A 16,307-nucleotide genomic window follows, 5' to 3' on the forward strand; every position below is an offset into this window, starting at 1 on the left:
CGTTACCAAGCCAATGTAGTAATATTACAATTTGCTGCTTTGGCTCCAAAACCTGGTTTCTATTACATACTTGGATTTTGCAGTGTAAACCCAATCTCTTGAATAAGTACTTCCACAGCAGTGCGACTTAACCTAAATCGTTCATTAAATTCAAAGTCTGAAACAAAATTAAAATTTTTACGGAGTTTATACAGTTTTTTTTAAGTAATCTTACAGCTTCTTCATTCTCAGTATCGCTGCTGTCACTTGACCACATCAGTGAAACTATTTTCACAACAAAAAAGAACCACTAACAGCACTTTCTACCAAACTAAGTTCACCTGTAAGAATTTACTATGAAATTACAAGTACACTACTAATACTAATAAGTTTGTGGAACACAACACTTGTAATTTTGGATGGTGGTCTTGTAAGTTGTAAGTATGGAGTAATAACTTTCTACAAGTTACAAGTAAATGTTTTGTGGAACACTATATTTTATATTTCTTGAGTTTACAAGTCAATTCACTAATAATTACTAGTCCATACGTTTTGTGGAATAGGGCCATGGAGTGACTTCAGGAAAGAATGCAGAACCTTAGTCAGGGTTGCCGGTCCGAGACTGGAACCTGGGTCCTCTGGGATGTGAGGCCAGTGTCTTACCACTGCATCCTTATTCCACTTCACTGAAGGCAGTTATCGGCCGATGATGATAGTGCTGGTATTGGAAGCCTTTGGGAAAAATTATAGTTTGTTAGCTAAACTTGTGTGTGAATACAGACAGAAAACAATGAATTGCATGCATTTTTTTTTAAACTCAGCATGTGTTAACCCCTCTGTGCATGTTTGTGTGTGTGTGTGTGCTCATGAGTAAGTAAGTTTTTTTTCATTAACTATTTTTCACTTCTTGACATGAGCTAAAAATCACAATAGCATAACAATTTTAGAATTAGTTTAGTGTAATAGCATATTGGCAATTATAATTACTAATCTACAAATGGTGAATGTGACGTCGAACCAAGTGCCTACCTAGCTCCCTACAGGCCGTTATGACGTGGCAACGCCCCTCCTGCCAGTTATGCGTGTGTGGTGCAGTGTAGCTAAGGTGGGGGGGGGGGGGGGGGGGGAGACGTGTCAGGAGGGGTAGCGCCGCGCGCGGACGGCGGCACGCAGGAGTCGCGAGCGAGTCACGGGCCCGGTCGGTCACGGGAGTGGAGAGGTCGCTGTTTATTTCCCAGCGCGGGTAAGCACCAGGTTAGCTTTCCCCGGAGGCCACGAGGCCGGAACCCCCCTCTACCTCAAGCAGTCGGGCAGCTGCACCTTTCCCGGGGAATAGCCTGGACGACGACAAGTGGCGCCCAACGTGGGGCTACGAACTTTACACAGGGCAACGAACAGTAGTGAGTAATTTCAGTGACGTGCAGAGTCGTAGGACGGGCCGTGAAAGTACGCAGGGAATCAAGAGACACGGGGAGCGGAAGCAGGCGCGCTAGTGCGGCGCGACAGCGGGCGAAAACACGTCGCGTCTCACGCCGGGATCAGATCGCGCGGCGAGATAGCGAGCTGCGGACGATAGCACGTCGCGTCTCACGCAGGGATTAGATCGCACGGCGAGATAGCGAGCTGCGAGTGAAGTGTCGCACGGCGGTGTTGAGTGTCGGCGCGTATTCGCTTACAAAGCTTATCGCGCGAGCGATAATGGACGGGCCCGCCGGTTCAGCCGGGTCGGAGGGACGCAGTGGCGGCATGGACTCAGACGCAACAAAGATGGAAGGGGGAGATAGGTGCGCGTGGTGCGGGCTAGTTTTTACCGCGAAACTGGGCGGCGTAAAAACGGAGGACAGTGAAGTGTGCACCTGTCCGTGGAACAAGACAGGGAATCCGGGAGTGACGCGGGAGAGTGACGGACAGAATCACGGACATTCACCTATAGTGATGCGAGTGACAGAGGTCGCCGTCGTGTTGCTGGAGTTTTCGGGAGAATTACACGAATGTCCGCGGGCCTTCCTAGCCGCATGCCGGGACAGATTGGCGAGTGTGCCGAGGGACAGTTGGGTGCCCAAGGTCAGCGGGCAGCTACGGGGCCGTGCACGAACCTGGTGGACGGACACCGGCGATTACCTCACAGGATGGGAGGAGTTTGTGCGGACATTCGAGAGGCGCTTCAACGGGCCACAGGCGCGGGCCAGCTGTCATCGGCAGCTGTACTGCACGACGCAGGCGGACAGTGAAAGCGTCGAGGCATTTGTGCACATGAAAATGCGACTCTATCGCCGTTTGGACACTGGGAGGCCGACGAGCGAGATCCTCCCACTCATCTGCGAGCAGCTGTCACCGGACTTGAGACCATTCATGCGGGGCGCGACCGATTTGGAGCTGTCCGAGTTTGTCGAGCGGGCAAGGGAGGTGGAAGGCGACTTGCGTGCCAACCGGGAGGAGAGGACGCCGTTGCGCCCGAGGCGCGAGACTCGTGTTCAGGGACAGGTGGCGCCAGGGGACGCTATGGCCTTGGTGCCCTATGGGGCCCAGCCTCCCCCACGTCACTCAAGACCGCAACTCGAGGCTAGACCGGAACAAGCAGCCAGGCGGGACGGGCGGTATGCGGACAGAAGGGCGAGTGGCAGCAAGCCACCGCGGTGTCAATATTGCACCTCTGAGCAATACCACTGGCACGTGGACTGTCCGACACGGGAACAAGTGTGGCGGAAGATGGAGGCCGAGGGACGCCGGCCGGGAAACTTCCAGTAGGGGGCAGCGATTTAGTCGGCCACTGTCCCCAACGCACCCGCCCGACGATCACGAATCAGTCACTGCCGGCGGACAGAGAGAGGGGTCGCCGACAGGAATCTTCAGCCAGATTCACGGGGAACAGGACGAACGGGCAAACGTCATCAGAGGTCGCGACGTCATCCGCAGCACATCAGGGTGTACCAACACAGCTGGCACCACCAGAGGACGTCAGCGACGTACCGGTACCAGCAGCCGCCGGCATCACGTCACTGGCCAGCACGGCCGAACCCACCCGGACGTCAGGCGCACCGGCAGCCCCTGCAGCGAGCTGGGCCGCACCTGCCTGCCTAGGACGGCTGGGGGACGACGAGGCTACTCTGCTCCGAGTCCTGGTGCTCCTGAACGGGCACCCCGTCCATGCTCTGTTGGACACGGCGGCGAGCCACTCGTACGTCGCTGCCCACCTGGTGCCGGAGGGGGACCTGGAGCAGTACGAGGGGACCGTCCTACTGGCCACCGAGGGGACCAGCGCGCCCACCTCTGGGCGCGCCCAGGTAACCATCGGCATACGTGACCAGTCTAGTCAGACGAGCGCCCTGGTCGTCCAAGGACTCCGAGATGACCTGATCCTGGGCCTACCCTGGTTGGTCCAGGAGGATGCCACCATCGACATCAGACAAGGTAGGCTGCACGTGGGTCAACGGGGCCGTCGCACGGTGTACGGCGTGGGTCGAGCAGTTCCCGCCCCTCCAGCCAACCCAGTCTGACTGGCGGACATTACCAATGACGTGCCCCCTGAGTATGTCACCCTATTCGAGGACGTGTTGTCACAGCACCCTCATGTCTTCGCAGCCACAGACATGCTAAGACGCACGACAATGGCGGAGCATTCTATACCTACCCGGCCCCACCAACCCATTTTTGTAAAGCCCCATGGTTTTGGACCAGTCGAGCGGGTGGCCATACAGGAGCAGATTACAGAGATGCTCAGGGACGGGGTGATCGAGCCAAGCGAGTCCCCATACAACAGCCAAGTGGTTATGGCAACCAAGAAGGACGGGTCTCTTCGTTTTTGTGTGAATTTTAAGCCGGTGAACTCAGTAACAATCCCTGCACCCCCACCCCTCATAAACATTGCAGATTCCCTCGCGGGGCTGGGGGACGCCACTATATTCACATCACTAGACCTAAAGAGTGGGTACTGGCAGGTACCTGTTAAACCTGAGGACCGCCCCAAGACAGCCTTTACCGCCCCGGATGGCCGGCGATTCCAGTTCTGCGCCATGCCGTTCGGGCTGATGGACGCCCCCACGACGTTTCAGACCATGATGGTCCGCGTCCTGGATGGGTTCGTGGGCGAATTCGTCACGGCCTATCTGGACGACGTGATCGTCTGGTCCAGGTCGTGGGAGGACCATGCACAACACCTTGCCTTGGTCCTCGAACGGGTGGCCAGGCACGGCCTCACATGTGCGCCACGTAAGTGTCACATCGGGGCGGCGGAGCTCGAATACCTGGGGCATATTGTTGATGCCGAGGACTGCCGACCGCTGCCAAAGCACTTAGACTTGATCGAAACCAAGCCAGCACCACGCACGAGGAAGGAGTTGCAGCGCCTAATGGGCCTCTTGAATTGGTTACGCTCCTTCATCCCGGATTTCGCGACGGTGACTGCTCCTATCACAGACTTGCTCTCGCCCAAGACGAAGTATAGGTGGACAGCCGAGGCAGACGGCGCCCTGGCTGCCGTCAAGCGCCTGTTCCGGAGAAGTCATGTTCTCGCCCGCATGGCACCAGGGGAGCCTCTGTACCTCCAGACGGATGCCAGCAAGGTGGGTATGGGGGCGGTGCTATACCAGGTCGGCCCTGACGGCAAGCGGAGAGTGTTGGAGTATGCTAGCTCCAAATTCGGGCCAGCCGCGAGGAACTATGACGTAAATGAGCAGGAGTGCTTGGCGGTAGTGTGGGCGGTCAGTCGTTACCGGCACTAACTTGAGGGCAAAGAGTTCACCTTGAGGACAGATAGTCAATGCCTCAAATGGCTAAACACGATGCAGGGCCGCAAGTCTAAGTTTACCAGGTGGGCCATGACGCTCCAGAACTATGCCTTCCAAGTCGAGCATGTGCCGGGGAAGGTGAACCAGCTCGCGGACGAGCTTTCCCGGCACCCTGACCCGACAAACGTCTACGAGGACGGAGGATCCTGGGAGGACCTGGTTCCTCCACAAGGCCACTCCTCTGCCATAGGGGAGTCATCCAGGCGTGCCGCCCTGTACACTGTGACCCACCAGCCCCAGAGCACCAGTCCCGAGTCGATAGACACTCTAGCCGACCTCATCAGTGCTGTCAAGCAGGTACAGCTGGGAGACGCCGCCACCAGGGCTGTTGTTGAGGCCTGTGGCACCCAGGTAACACCGTACCAGAGGGTGGTAGATGGAGTCCTGCAGGGTAGGGCACCTGGGGATATGGCTTCATGGCGAATCTATGCCCCGGAGGGAGCTCGAGCCGCCATCCTCGCCTATTTCCATGACCACCAGCTCGCAGGCCACCCCGGCGCAGAGCAGACGGCGGAGGCGCTGCGCACCACATTTCACTGGCCGGGGGTGACCAGGGACGTCCGGGAATATGTGAGGAATTGTCTCCGCTGTCAACACTGCAAGGCGAGGAGGGCAGATGGCGAGGAGCAGCAGCGACCCAGGCGGCCCCAGTACCCTTTCCACACCATAGCGCTGGACATCATGGGCCCTTATCCCCGGAGCAGCAGGGGGAAAAGGTTTCTCGTGGTAGTAACGGACCTGTTCACCAGGTGGGTGGAGGCCTACCCTGTCTCCAATGTCCGTTCGGGTACACTAGTCGCCCTGTTGGACGGGGAGGTTTTTCCCCGATTTGGATACCCGGCAGTGGTGTTAAGTGATAATGGATGCCAGTTCACGGGGGCCAGGTGGAAGCAGGCGTGTCGGAGGTGGGGGGTGGACCATCATACTACCCCCACATACCACCCAAGGGCCAACCCAACCGAGAGACGGAACCAGGAAATCAAGGCGCAGCTCCGTCTCTGGTTGGGCGAGGACCATAGCAAGTGGGACATGCATATTCCGGCCCTCCTGTACAGTCTGAGACGAAGGACGAGCGCGGTCACGGGGTACACACCAGCAGAACTAGTCCAGGGGCAGAACTTGGCGCTGCCAGGCGAGTGTCGCGTGGTGGCGGCCGCTACGGCGGGTGAGTGGGGCGAGTCGCTGCGGGCGGAGTTATCAGAGAAGCGGGAGCAGGCCAGGCAACATCAGGAAACCTACCTCCGCAAGCACACGCCACAGATGGACAGACCGCCGCCGCCGCTGGCACCCGGAGAGCAGGTGTTTGTGCGCCAACATCACCTGTCATCCGGAGCCAAGAAGTTCTGCGCTGGGTTAGCGCCGAAATGGGCAGGGCCCCGGCTAATTCTGCGTCAGGCTGGACCAACGTCTTACATAGTACGGACGCCCAATGGAGGACTAGCCAAAATTCACAGGGATGACCTCAGACGTGCAACGGACGTGGAGACGGACACAGGGCAGCACAGGAGTCGGGATGGGCCGCCAGCATATCCGGCGACTACGCCCCCAGGAGCATCCCGGACGTCAGAGCCACATGGTTCAGTACGCCCACAGGCCCCAGGGGAAGCAAGGGGCAATGTGTCAGACGCTACACCCACAGAAGTTACTCCAGCACCAACGTCCATGGACATAACAAACACGAGGCTGACAGACGCGACAGAGGACGTGGCACCCCGGGGTGACGCAGCACGAGACGTGACTCCCGCGGCTGTGGGAGGCAGAACACCAGGCAGGGCCGAATGGGAGGAGGCAGAGCAGTGGCCTTATAGCCGGGAGCTGTGGCAGTATTTGGAGACAACATTGGACTCTCTGGAGAGGGGATGGAAGGGGTGGCCCGCCCTGGACACGGGACGGCAGGTGTACCGGGAGCAGTCAGTGGCAGTGCCCAACGACAGGAAGTGGGAGGGTCAGAAGGGGCGGGTAGCTCAAGCGCCTCTTCGACCTGGGAGCCCCAGGCCGGGGGCGGACGGGTCACGGGAAATCGTCACGGAACCGGATTCGGAGGATGAAGGGGAGGTCAGTGAGGAGCAGGGCCTTCCCCGCCAGATCTCTGCGGTCGGTTGCAACATCTCTGAGTGTCTTGGGTCTGATGTCGAGGCGGACACAGGGGACGAGGAGGAGCGCTGCCCGCGCCAACAGAGGTGGTTGACCGGGAGTGAGTGCTGTTCGGACGACCCAACCCCCACACTGTTCGACATATTCCCACAGGCGGCATCCACACCTAAGGCGAGTCCGCCCATAGCTGCCCCCCCTCAGGCAGACCCCGCGGCACTCGTGGTGAGCGAACCCGCTACCCCAATTCGCCCCTCCAGGACCCGCAGGGCCCCTAAGTATCTGAACGACTACGTGTGCCCCACCCTGACCATGCCAGTGCGCCGCGACGTGCCCAGACCCAGGTGCAGCGTGATGAGCCTGTTACCCTCCTGGGAGCAGCGCGAGGTTGGCCCCCCAGATTTGACCACACAGTGTTCGACTTGTCCCCAAGTGCGTCGAGTGGTGCCTAACTGAGAGACGATGCCGCGCATAACGGCCTCGTGGGAGGGGGACATTTGACGTCGAACCAAGTGCCTACCTAGCTCCCTACAGGCCGTTATGACGTGGCAACGCCCCTCCTGCCAGTTATGCGTGTGTGGTGCAGTGTAGCTAAGATTGGGGGGGGGGGGGGGGAGACGTGTCAGGAGGGGTAGCGCCGCGCGCGGACGGCGGCACGCAGGAGTCGCGAGCGAGTCACGGGCCCGGTCGGTCACGGGAGCGGAGAGGTCGCTGTTTATTTCCCAGCGCGGGTAAGCACCAGGTTAGCTTTCCCCGGAGGCCACGAGGCCGGAACCCCCCTCTACCTCGAGCAGTCGGGCAGCTGCACCTTTCCCGGGGAATAGCCTGGACGACGACAAATGTACTGGAGTTGCTGGTATCTGCAGCACAGTATCAGTACCACTGGCAGCCGTGAAGTCATAATATACTCAAACAATGAGTTGTCTTTCAGCAAATCTTAAAATTTTCTTATTTCCTTTGGAGAGACTGTTTTAACGACCAACCAGCTCCATATTTTTTCCTGGGGGGAATAAAAAATTTTAAAAGATTAAAAAAAAAGTACTAAATTATTGTGAATTTTTTTATTGTAAAGTAAAAATTTTTCAGTTCAAAACCATACATGTAAAATTGTGTGGGATTATTAACTTTATTATTCCCAACAATTCTTCATGAGAATTAAGCACGAACTGAAAACCTGTCTACAAGGAACATCAAGACCTACTGAACCAAGAAATAATAGAATGTGCTGGTAGATAATATTTTCCCTTACCCCACTATCGAGATGCATGCTGTTTTTTAATTTACCTACATGCTACCTACAATAGTGTTTCATATACTGTATTACCTTGGTAAGATACATTAAAAAAAAATTATTTAAAAACCACAAAAAACACCCTTTTCATTTTTAAAATATAGTTAGTTACCTAATGCTATTGTGAATGTAAAAATAAATTATCAAGCTAGTGCTCATTGTGGTTGTTGAGTTATGGTATTGAGCACGAGCAAAGGTGCAAAATAGCTTAAAATTGTATTCCATGCTCAGTGTAAAATTTTTGTGATGGAATTTGTTACTTCTCTGTCCACATCTACAAAGTATGGAATATTAGCTTTTATTTGCAATTTAAATGAGCTAGATAGCATGAAAATTGTGGGTTTTATAGTAATTTAAGTGTACTGGTGAAGATCGTCGGAGCACATTATTCGCTTAAAAACTGAAAGTTTAGAAAATTTCTCATTCTTCCAGTTTTAATTTAAAAATTCTAAAATAATTCACAGTTACTCATGTTATAAGTATGTATGCATAAAAATAATTTGAACAAAATCTGTAACCTTGGAGCACATGGCTCTAGGTGATTTGACATGAAATGACCCTGCTGCATCAATGTGCAAATACTTTAGTTTTAGCTCAATTTCATTTTTGAAATTAAAGATATTTTGGTTTAGATGTAGGATAAATGCCACTGATTTTATAAGGTAGTGCTGTATTCAACATACAAGATAATAAAATGTTACATAATATTTTTGACATGAATTTCGGACATATTTTTAATCTCGGGTTAGATGTTACTTTAGTTGAGGAATTTACAACACTTAAAATGACTTAAAACTCGTAAAGTATGAAAGCTACAGAGCTGAAGTAAATATATCTAAGTAGAACAGACTGCTCGTGGTTGTTATGTATGACTCACCCCGTTAACATTTGCAGTGATAACGGAAAGAGAATTGGTGGGGAGAGTCTAATTGAAGTCTGTGAGAGCTGTAACTTCGAAAGTAATAAACCACTTTATGAGATTGTAACTTTAATTTGCTCGTGAGCACTGAATGGTGCTAACTGAGTGGAATAACTATAAAGTTACTAACTTTGGTTTTGGAGCCATTAATTGCAAAATGCCTAAGCGAAAACTGGTTATGCTGGAGGAAAAACTGCAAAGAAGTGTTGTAGGTATCGAATGAGGTAAAAAGTAGTACAGAAATGAGCCAGGGGGGCAAAACGAGTCCCCAAACAAGGCACTTAATTTGTGCTCTACCTCACGAGAAGCCAACAGGGAATGCAGAAAATTGTTTGATATGCTCTCTGATGATTCTGATGTTGATATGAAGTCAGTTATAACCAGTGGTTTTGAGAGATGGACAGAGTTTGTCGTGGTTTGGTCTCTCAATTTTTTTTTCTGTGTCAAAATTTTTCTGGCCTGGCTGCCTGACTGTCAAATAAGGCGTTCATTGAATTCACGTCAAAAAATAACACAACATAAAACTTGTTAAATTATTTTATATATTTCATACCGAACATTCTCATGCAGCACGATGGAAATTCATGAAACATCGCCTGGGCGGCTGTAGTACAAAATACAATCTACCCAGAATTTTTTTTTCTCAACAAAACAGTGTCAGTTTGACAGAGGTACAATCTACATTTTACTCTGAGAAAAAAAAATACATGTTCAAAATGATTTGGTTAAGTACATATCAAAAATGTAAACAACATATCAGAAACTTGAGAAAAGAAGAGGAGTATGTAAAATTAAGGAACAAAATTTTTCAATAAGCTTGATTTTAATATTTTGTTATGCATTACCTCCATTTCATTTTTCAAGTTAGAGAATAAAATTTGCATGATGAATAAAATTTGGTTTATTTTGATTTTATTTTACAAATTTCCTAGCATTTTGGTGTTATATTGTACATATGTCATAATTAACTTTCCTTTCAGTGTTATGTATGTAGTGTATTAACAAACTTCCTCTTCATTGTAATTCACCTTAAAATTTCTTCTCCTATACGACAGCATCACCATGAAGTTACAGAATATAACCACTTTTGTTTCTTTGGTCACATCTACACGTCTGAAAACAGGTTTAAGTATGTGAGAAGAAGACGGTTGAGTGGTCATACCCCTTGTCACCAACCAAAGCAATCTGAGTTTGATTCCACGTGGTTTAGCACTGGGAGGACGCCGTGGGTTTTCTCAAGGTACTACCTCATTTTATTTTCATCACACTTCACAAGTAAACTGTTTATATTTGTTATTTTCTGGTGGACTGTAATAAAATCAGAATGCTTGACTCGGCGTGACTCTGAGGCGTTTAGTTCAACTCACCGATAGTGCAGCCTTCCAGGATGATGACGCCCACCGGCTCGCGGTCACCGCGCTTCTCGTAGTAGAACAGCAGGTTACCCTTGAGCACGAACCAGCGCCTCTGGTAGCCCTTGTTGACCTCGCCGCGCTTCACCAGCCAGCCCTCGCGGTCCACGGGCGTCGCAGACGTCGCGAACGCAGCCAGGTTCTTCTCGTTTATCTTCATGGCCCTCGCTGAGGCAACCACCCCTGGCGGGACCTGCTGAAACCAGAACTGCTCTTCTACCACCTGAACCAGTTATCTCTATAGGGAGATTGGTAGAGACAAGATTTTCTAGTTTTATTTTTAGGCCAATCTCATTTTTAAAACAAGAGATTTTGGTCTTATTGTTTTAATTTTTTTATAAACTCTGTTTATTCATAACGATAGCACAATATTAAACGAATATGACACTTATTTCTTCAATGATAATTCACCTAAACAGTGTCATTTCGACTGATACAATACACTTTTACAACATAATGATTTGTAATAAGCACTTCCAACTACTGGGAACAATAAAAATATATCAGCAAGCATGTGTGTGTTTTAAAAATTTAACAATGGAATAATACAAAAAATAGTTACTAATAACTGTGGCAATATAAAAAAAGTAACAATTTTTCCAATCTGTTTGGACCCAAAATGTATTAAATCATGGACAACTTCCCAAGTGAAGAGCCAATTAAGAAATAATAGTAACTCTGTAGATTATCTGTTCTTGGGAAAAAAAGGTGCAAATAATAATTAAAATGAAAGGTTGGTTTGTATTAGATCAGCTACATTAGAGTAATTGTTCCAAATCGTGCATCCAAGTTTATCCCTTGATCCTGATGGCATGATCCGATCCTGTGGTACATGATGCTTGCTGTTTTAATTTAGTGCGTCAAAAGATCCTGAATATTAAAAAAAAAATTGTGATAGAACAATTAATTGTGATCATATTATCAGATAAATAAAAATCCCAAACTGAATTTTTTTTTAACTTCCTAACATTGTTTGTATTGTAATATTTTTTTGTTATATCCAGAATCTTTCGACATACTAAATTAAAAAAGCAAGCAATATGTACCAAAGGATCAATAATACAAGATCATGCCATCAGGATCAAGAGATAAACTTGGATACATGATACGGAACAATTAGGCCTACCTACATTACTAATACATATTATGTTATTTAGGTATTAAATACATGTTACACCGCTGAACAATCCTAATGAACTTTAAGCTTTAATTTCAATTGATCTTTTCCCTAGAAGCTGCCATTCTGCACAATTACTGAAATATTTTCAGTCCATCATTAGCAACAAATAAGGGAAGACTGCAATGTTGGAGGGTATCAGGAGAACCCATAAAATCCCAGCAGCTCACAATGCTCGCCCTTTTTTCTGTATTGCAAGAACAATATTGAATATAACAAAAACTTGTGATATAAAAATGAATTATGATGTATAGAAAAGCAAAAAATGACCACAAGACCTCACATAATTTGTTTGTATTGTGATATTTGAGTTTTGGTTATGTCCAGGATCTTTCAAAGTTTAAAAAAAACAGCAAGTGTCATGTACTACTGAATCAATGTATTCAGAATCATGCAATCAGGATCAAAAGATATAAACTTAGATACATAATATGGAATGATTACCCTAAAATAGGTACTTATCATGTTAAACATTTGATAAGTTAGGTGAGCCATATTAAATATACTATAAAATAATACTGGCTATTGCTTTCGATAGGTTAGCAACATTTTAATCTGGTAATTTCTAATAAGTAAACTTAAAGGAAGTGGCAAACGAACACATTAGAATTACCCAAAGTCTTAAAAATATCTTTTTTCTTCTAGTTTTAGTAATTGTTATATTCGTAATATTTTTTTTTTCAGTACACTGATGCTAACGTTTTCAGTGTGACAGGTAGGGTAGGTTAGGTTAGGTTAGGTTATGTTGGGTGGGCAAAATCCGAATATTTAGAATCTATAGTACGAACTAAACAATGTTGTTATTCATGATGATAAAAGAGTATTAGTAAATTACATAAATGCCTTATCGAGGAATTTTAATTTTTCGCGACAAATTTGCGAATCTAGGAAATTATCAGTCTGTCACGTTTCCAAATCCTTCAAATACAAGTTATTATTTTTAGTCGGTATTAAATCCCGGTCAGCACATTTTACTACATAATTTTTCAATATTTCCAGTGCCATTATGGTGCGACACCCGAAATACTGAATAAGAAATAAACCAGTATTAATAGTTTTCATATTTAGTGCAAATACATAATAGAAAGTGTCTCAAATTCAAAACACGGTTAAAATGTTGTTAAAACTGTATATTAAGAGTTGTACAAGGATTCCAAATCACCAGACTTACGATGGAACCTTACGTTCAAACAATTAAATTCTTGTGAGGACAATCCTTCATAAATTCAAGATACTTATATATATACATTCACGTCCATCCACAGTGTCAATACACGTCAAACAGTTTTTCAAGCGAAAACAGTAAACAAATAACTGGCTTCCGACAACTGAAAGGTTTGCTGGCAAGCGACGTACTATCGATTTTATACAACGACCTAGAGATATATAGACTGCTAGTGGGAGGCCATCTTTGATTCCAATTGAATTTGACAGAATGGTGGGCAAACAGTGCTTTGTTAGCAGACGACATACGTTGACAGCAGAAAAGTGGCAGTGTACTAAGTTAATTATGAAATTGCATTGAATCTGAAATATTAACAGTAAAGAGACAACTAAAACTCGTAATGAACGAATACGACTACAATAATAAAAAACCCACACACCATTTAAAAGTGGTCATTATTCCATTGCAGTAGATTATTTTAAATTAATAGTACTTAGTTGAGATAAATTCCACGTACTGTATCAGATTACATACACGAAATACATATTTAATAGGTTCAATAACTGATGTACATATATTGGTCACAAACGTTGGGTCGAAGAAGGGTTAGCTATTTTCTAGCGCATTTAATGTCGTAAATACACATCACATTACAATGAAACTGTATTTAAAATTATATTTCACTCGTTCCATCTTTAAGTATTACCCGCAAAAACTGTAAAATTGCGGAAAACCTACATTTTTAGGGAATTTACTAGCAACTTGCATCTTTCTCCCATAAGAACCAATGCTTTTGCAGCTATGTTTTGCCCACCATTCTGTCAAAACAGCTCTCTGTCTCTCTCGCTCGGATTGTAGTTCCCCAGTATGCCGTCGACAGCAGCAATTGGCGCTGAAAGCAGGGTGACAAGCAGTCTATATATCTCTAGGTCGTTGATTTTATATATATATAAAAAAAGGTGGGTGTAGTCTACATATATAAGAAGTAACCAGATAGAGTTCCAAACAAACTTTTATGTGGAATGTACCAATATGGCGGCCGTATTTACATTCTGCCGAGCCACGCCCACATTGAGAACCAAAACATTGCATTGGTGCTACGTGTTTTGAGACGCAACAACATGGTTTTGAATTAATTGGAGTTCTTATGCGAGTATATGAAGTAATATTCGAAGAAAATGAAATTACACTTGAATAAAGATGCTTTAAATATTCCTGTGGTTTATTTATATCATTTATGATGTGTGTCGCTTTTTGGAGCACAATGAGATGTGATAGTTCTCGCCGTTTTATAATACGATGTGTTCTTAAATTTGTGTTGGTCTCCACTTTAATGCTTTAAATAACGTCTTGTTGAATTATGCAATAGTTTGAAACTTGGAAACTTAATTTTTGAGTTTTCCGATGATTATTAATGTGAACTCGGTGACAACATAATAAAGTTGTAAAATTACAAATAATTACACAATTGAATGTCAGGCTTGCTGAACTGGGATAAAATATAGCAAGAACACAGCCTCTAACCCTGAAACAGGAGTGGACCGTCCAGCCCAGTGTGGCTGAACGAGGACATCACCTGCGTGGAGAACTCTGCAGCGAAAACTTAGTGGACAACTAGTTGGTCCACATGTTGGGGCCCCATGTATGACAAGGCAATATGAGGCCGATGGATTATGTCGCAAAGGAATAATTACAGTTCAGTGGCAATTTATTAAAGCACAGGACACTAAGAGGTGCTGCTACAAAACACACACATGATACAAAAGAGAACAATCAGTAAAATAGAAATAACAAAGAGAATTTTGCAATTGAGCACCTCGCGACCGCGTCTGGCCTCGGTAGTGGCCCGGGCGGGACTGGAGACCAGGATGCCGGGACGCCATTCCCATGTGCACAGAGCGGATGTGACGTCACAAACAATGCTGCAGTGTGCTGCGGACAGGGCTGGGATCTGGACTTTAATAATTTAATAATTCCTTACCTCGTTTCCCCTCCTTGTTCCCCCTTCCCCTGGTGTAGTGTCTTGGTTGCGTGGCAACGTTTCCCCTCTGCGCCTGCGCTGTTAGTTCGCCGAGCTGTAAACGTGAAGCTTGAGAGGTATGGGGCCCTTCTTGAGCGAGTGGGGAACAGACCAACATGTGGAGGTAGCAGCAGGGGGTCCCTTTTGGACTGTGGGCACGAGGACGGCGCGCCATGTAAGTTGACTTAATAGATTGCGGCCTTATTCCAAATTTTCGTTTGGCACCGTCCTTCTAAATTCCATTTCGAATTAATGTCTGTCTGGGCCATGTTTCTTCAGTCTTCAGTTAGTCATGCAAAAACCTCCACCTGCTCAGTTGTCGGTTGCCGGAAAGGCTAGCTTTCATTTTGACTGAGTTGCTGCGAGGTCTTAGAGGCCTGTCTCTTTAAATTTTTCAGTGGGACTCGACATGCGCTGTCTAAAGGGGACCGGTAAATTAACTGTGTGGGTCATTGACGCAAGGCTTGGGCCTAGCATGAATCATTAATTATGAATTAATTATTTTCATTCTATATGTATGTTTGTATTTCCTGTAATTAATGAGGCCTCATAGTTTAGTAATCATCACTGTAATTTCTGAAACTCGAAATTTTTGTTTATTAATCATTTGGGATTATAATGTCTGCAGCTCTTAATATTGTTATTAGTCACGTACGTAATATCCAGGGCTTAGATTTGAATTGTACGTACTATTTGCTTTGTGTCTGCTGTACAGATGTGCTCTATGTGCTGCAGCATGTGTTATGACCTGTTATTAGAAAATATAAAGCTATTTGCATGGAACCCTCTTTGTTTCTTTACAAGCAACTATGAACTAGCTTGAGTCCTTTGAAACTCATCACTATAATAGTATGTGAATCAGGAAGGGCGTAAGACCGTGTTTCGTTCTTGTTTTCGCCAGTAATCCCTTCGCTGGTTCAAAGCTAAGCAAAAATTACAGACTCTTGACAAGAAGATTATTGGAGGATTTCTTTCTTTGCTTTTTCCTGCATTGGGTGCTCTCGGCGGCCTCATCGGTGAGACGAGCGGTATAGTGCGGGCAGTCAACACTTCGATGAATGAGCGCAAGCAGTTAAAAGAAGAACAACGAAACAATGCCAGCATGGAAGCCATTGCCATGGGTAAAAATACTGCGCAGGACTCTACTTGCAACCTCACAAATTAGGACGAGGCATGAAAAAGAAACGAGTGAAAAAATCCTAAGTTCTTTGCCGAAACGACCGCTCACCAATTTAAATTTAATCAAGTACGCTCGAAAACTGAAAATACCACATTTCCGAGGCGTGTTTATGCGAGACACTTTATCTAGTAAGCCAAAGACACGTGAGCGCGCCATTATTAATTTAGACATGTCTACAGGTCGTGATACGCACTGGGTAGCGTGCATAAAGTCTGTAAAAATGGTCGAGTACTACGATAGTTTTGGTAATTTACGACCTCCGCCAGAACTCAGTCGGTACCTGGGC

At 46.8% G+C, this 16,307-nt stretch overlaps 1 protein-coding gene across 4 annotated transcripts in view; it reads right to left on the reverse strand.

Annotated features, from left to right (window-relative positions):
- Positions 1–13,013, reverse strand: part of LOC134527631 (sesquipedalian-1) — a 40,181-nt gene extending 27,168 nt beyond the window's left edge. Inside the window, exons 1-2 of one of the 4 annotated variants that reach the window (XM_063360485.1) lie at positions 12,841–13,013; positions 10,435–10,672 (exon numbers count right to left, since the gene is read on the reverse strand). In XM_063360485.1, the coding sequence (XP_063216555.1) occupies positions 10,435–10,639 (205 nt within the window). In that variant the 5' untranslated portion in view covers positions 10,640–10,672; positions 12,841–13,013. Of the gene's footprint in view, positions 1–10,434; positions 10,676–12,827 lie in introns of all 4 variants that reach the window. The other 3 variants (XM_063360486.1, XM_063360483.1, XM_063360484.1) reach the window with 3 other exon arrangements.
- Positions 13,014–16,307: the final 3,294 nt, after the last annotated feature.

Source organism: Bacillus rossius, chromosome 1 (genome assembly GCF_032445375.1).
Source record: "Bacillus rossius redtenbacheri isolate Brsri chromosome 1, Brsri_v3, whole genome shotgun sequence".
NCBI lineage: Eukaryota > Metazoa > Arthropoda > Insecta > Phasmatodea > Bacillidae > Bacillus > Bacillus rossius.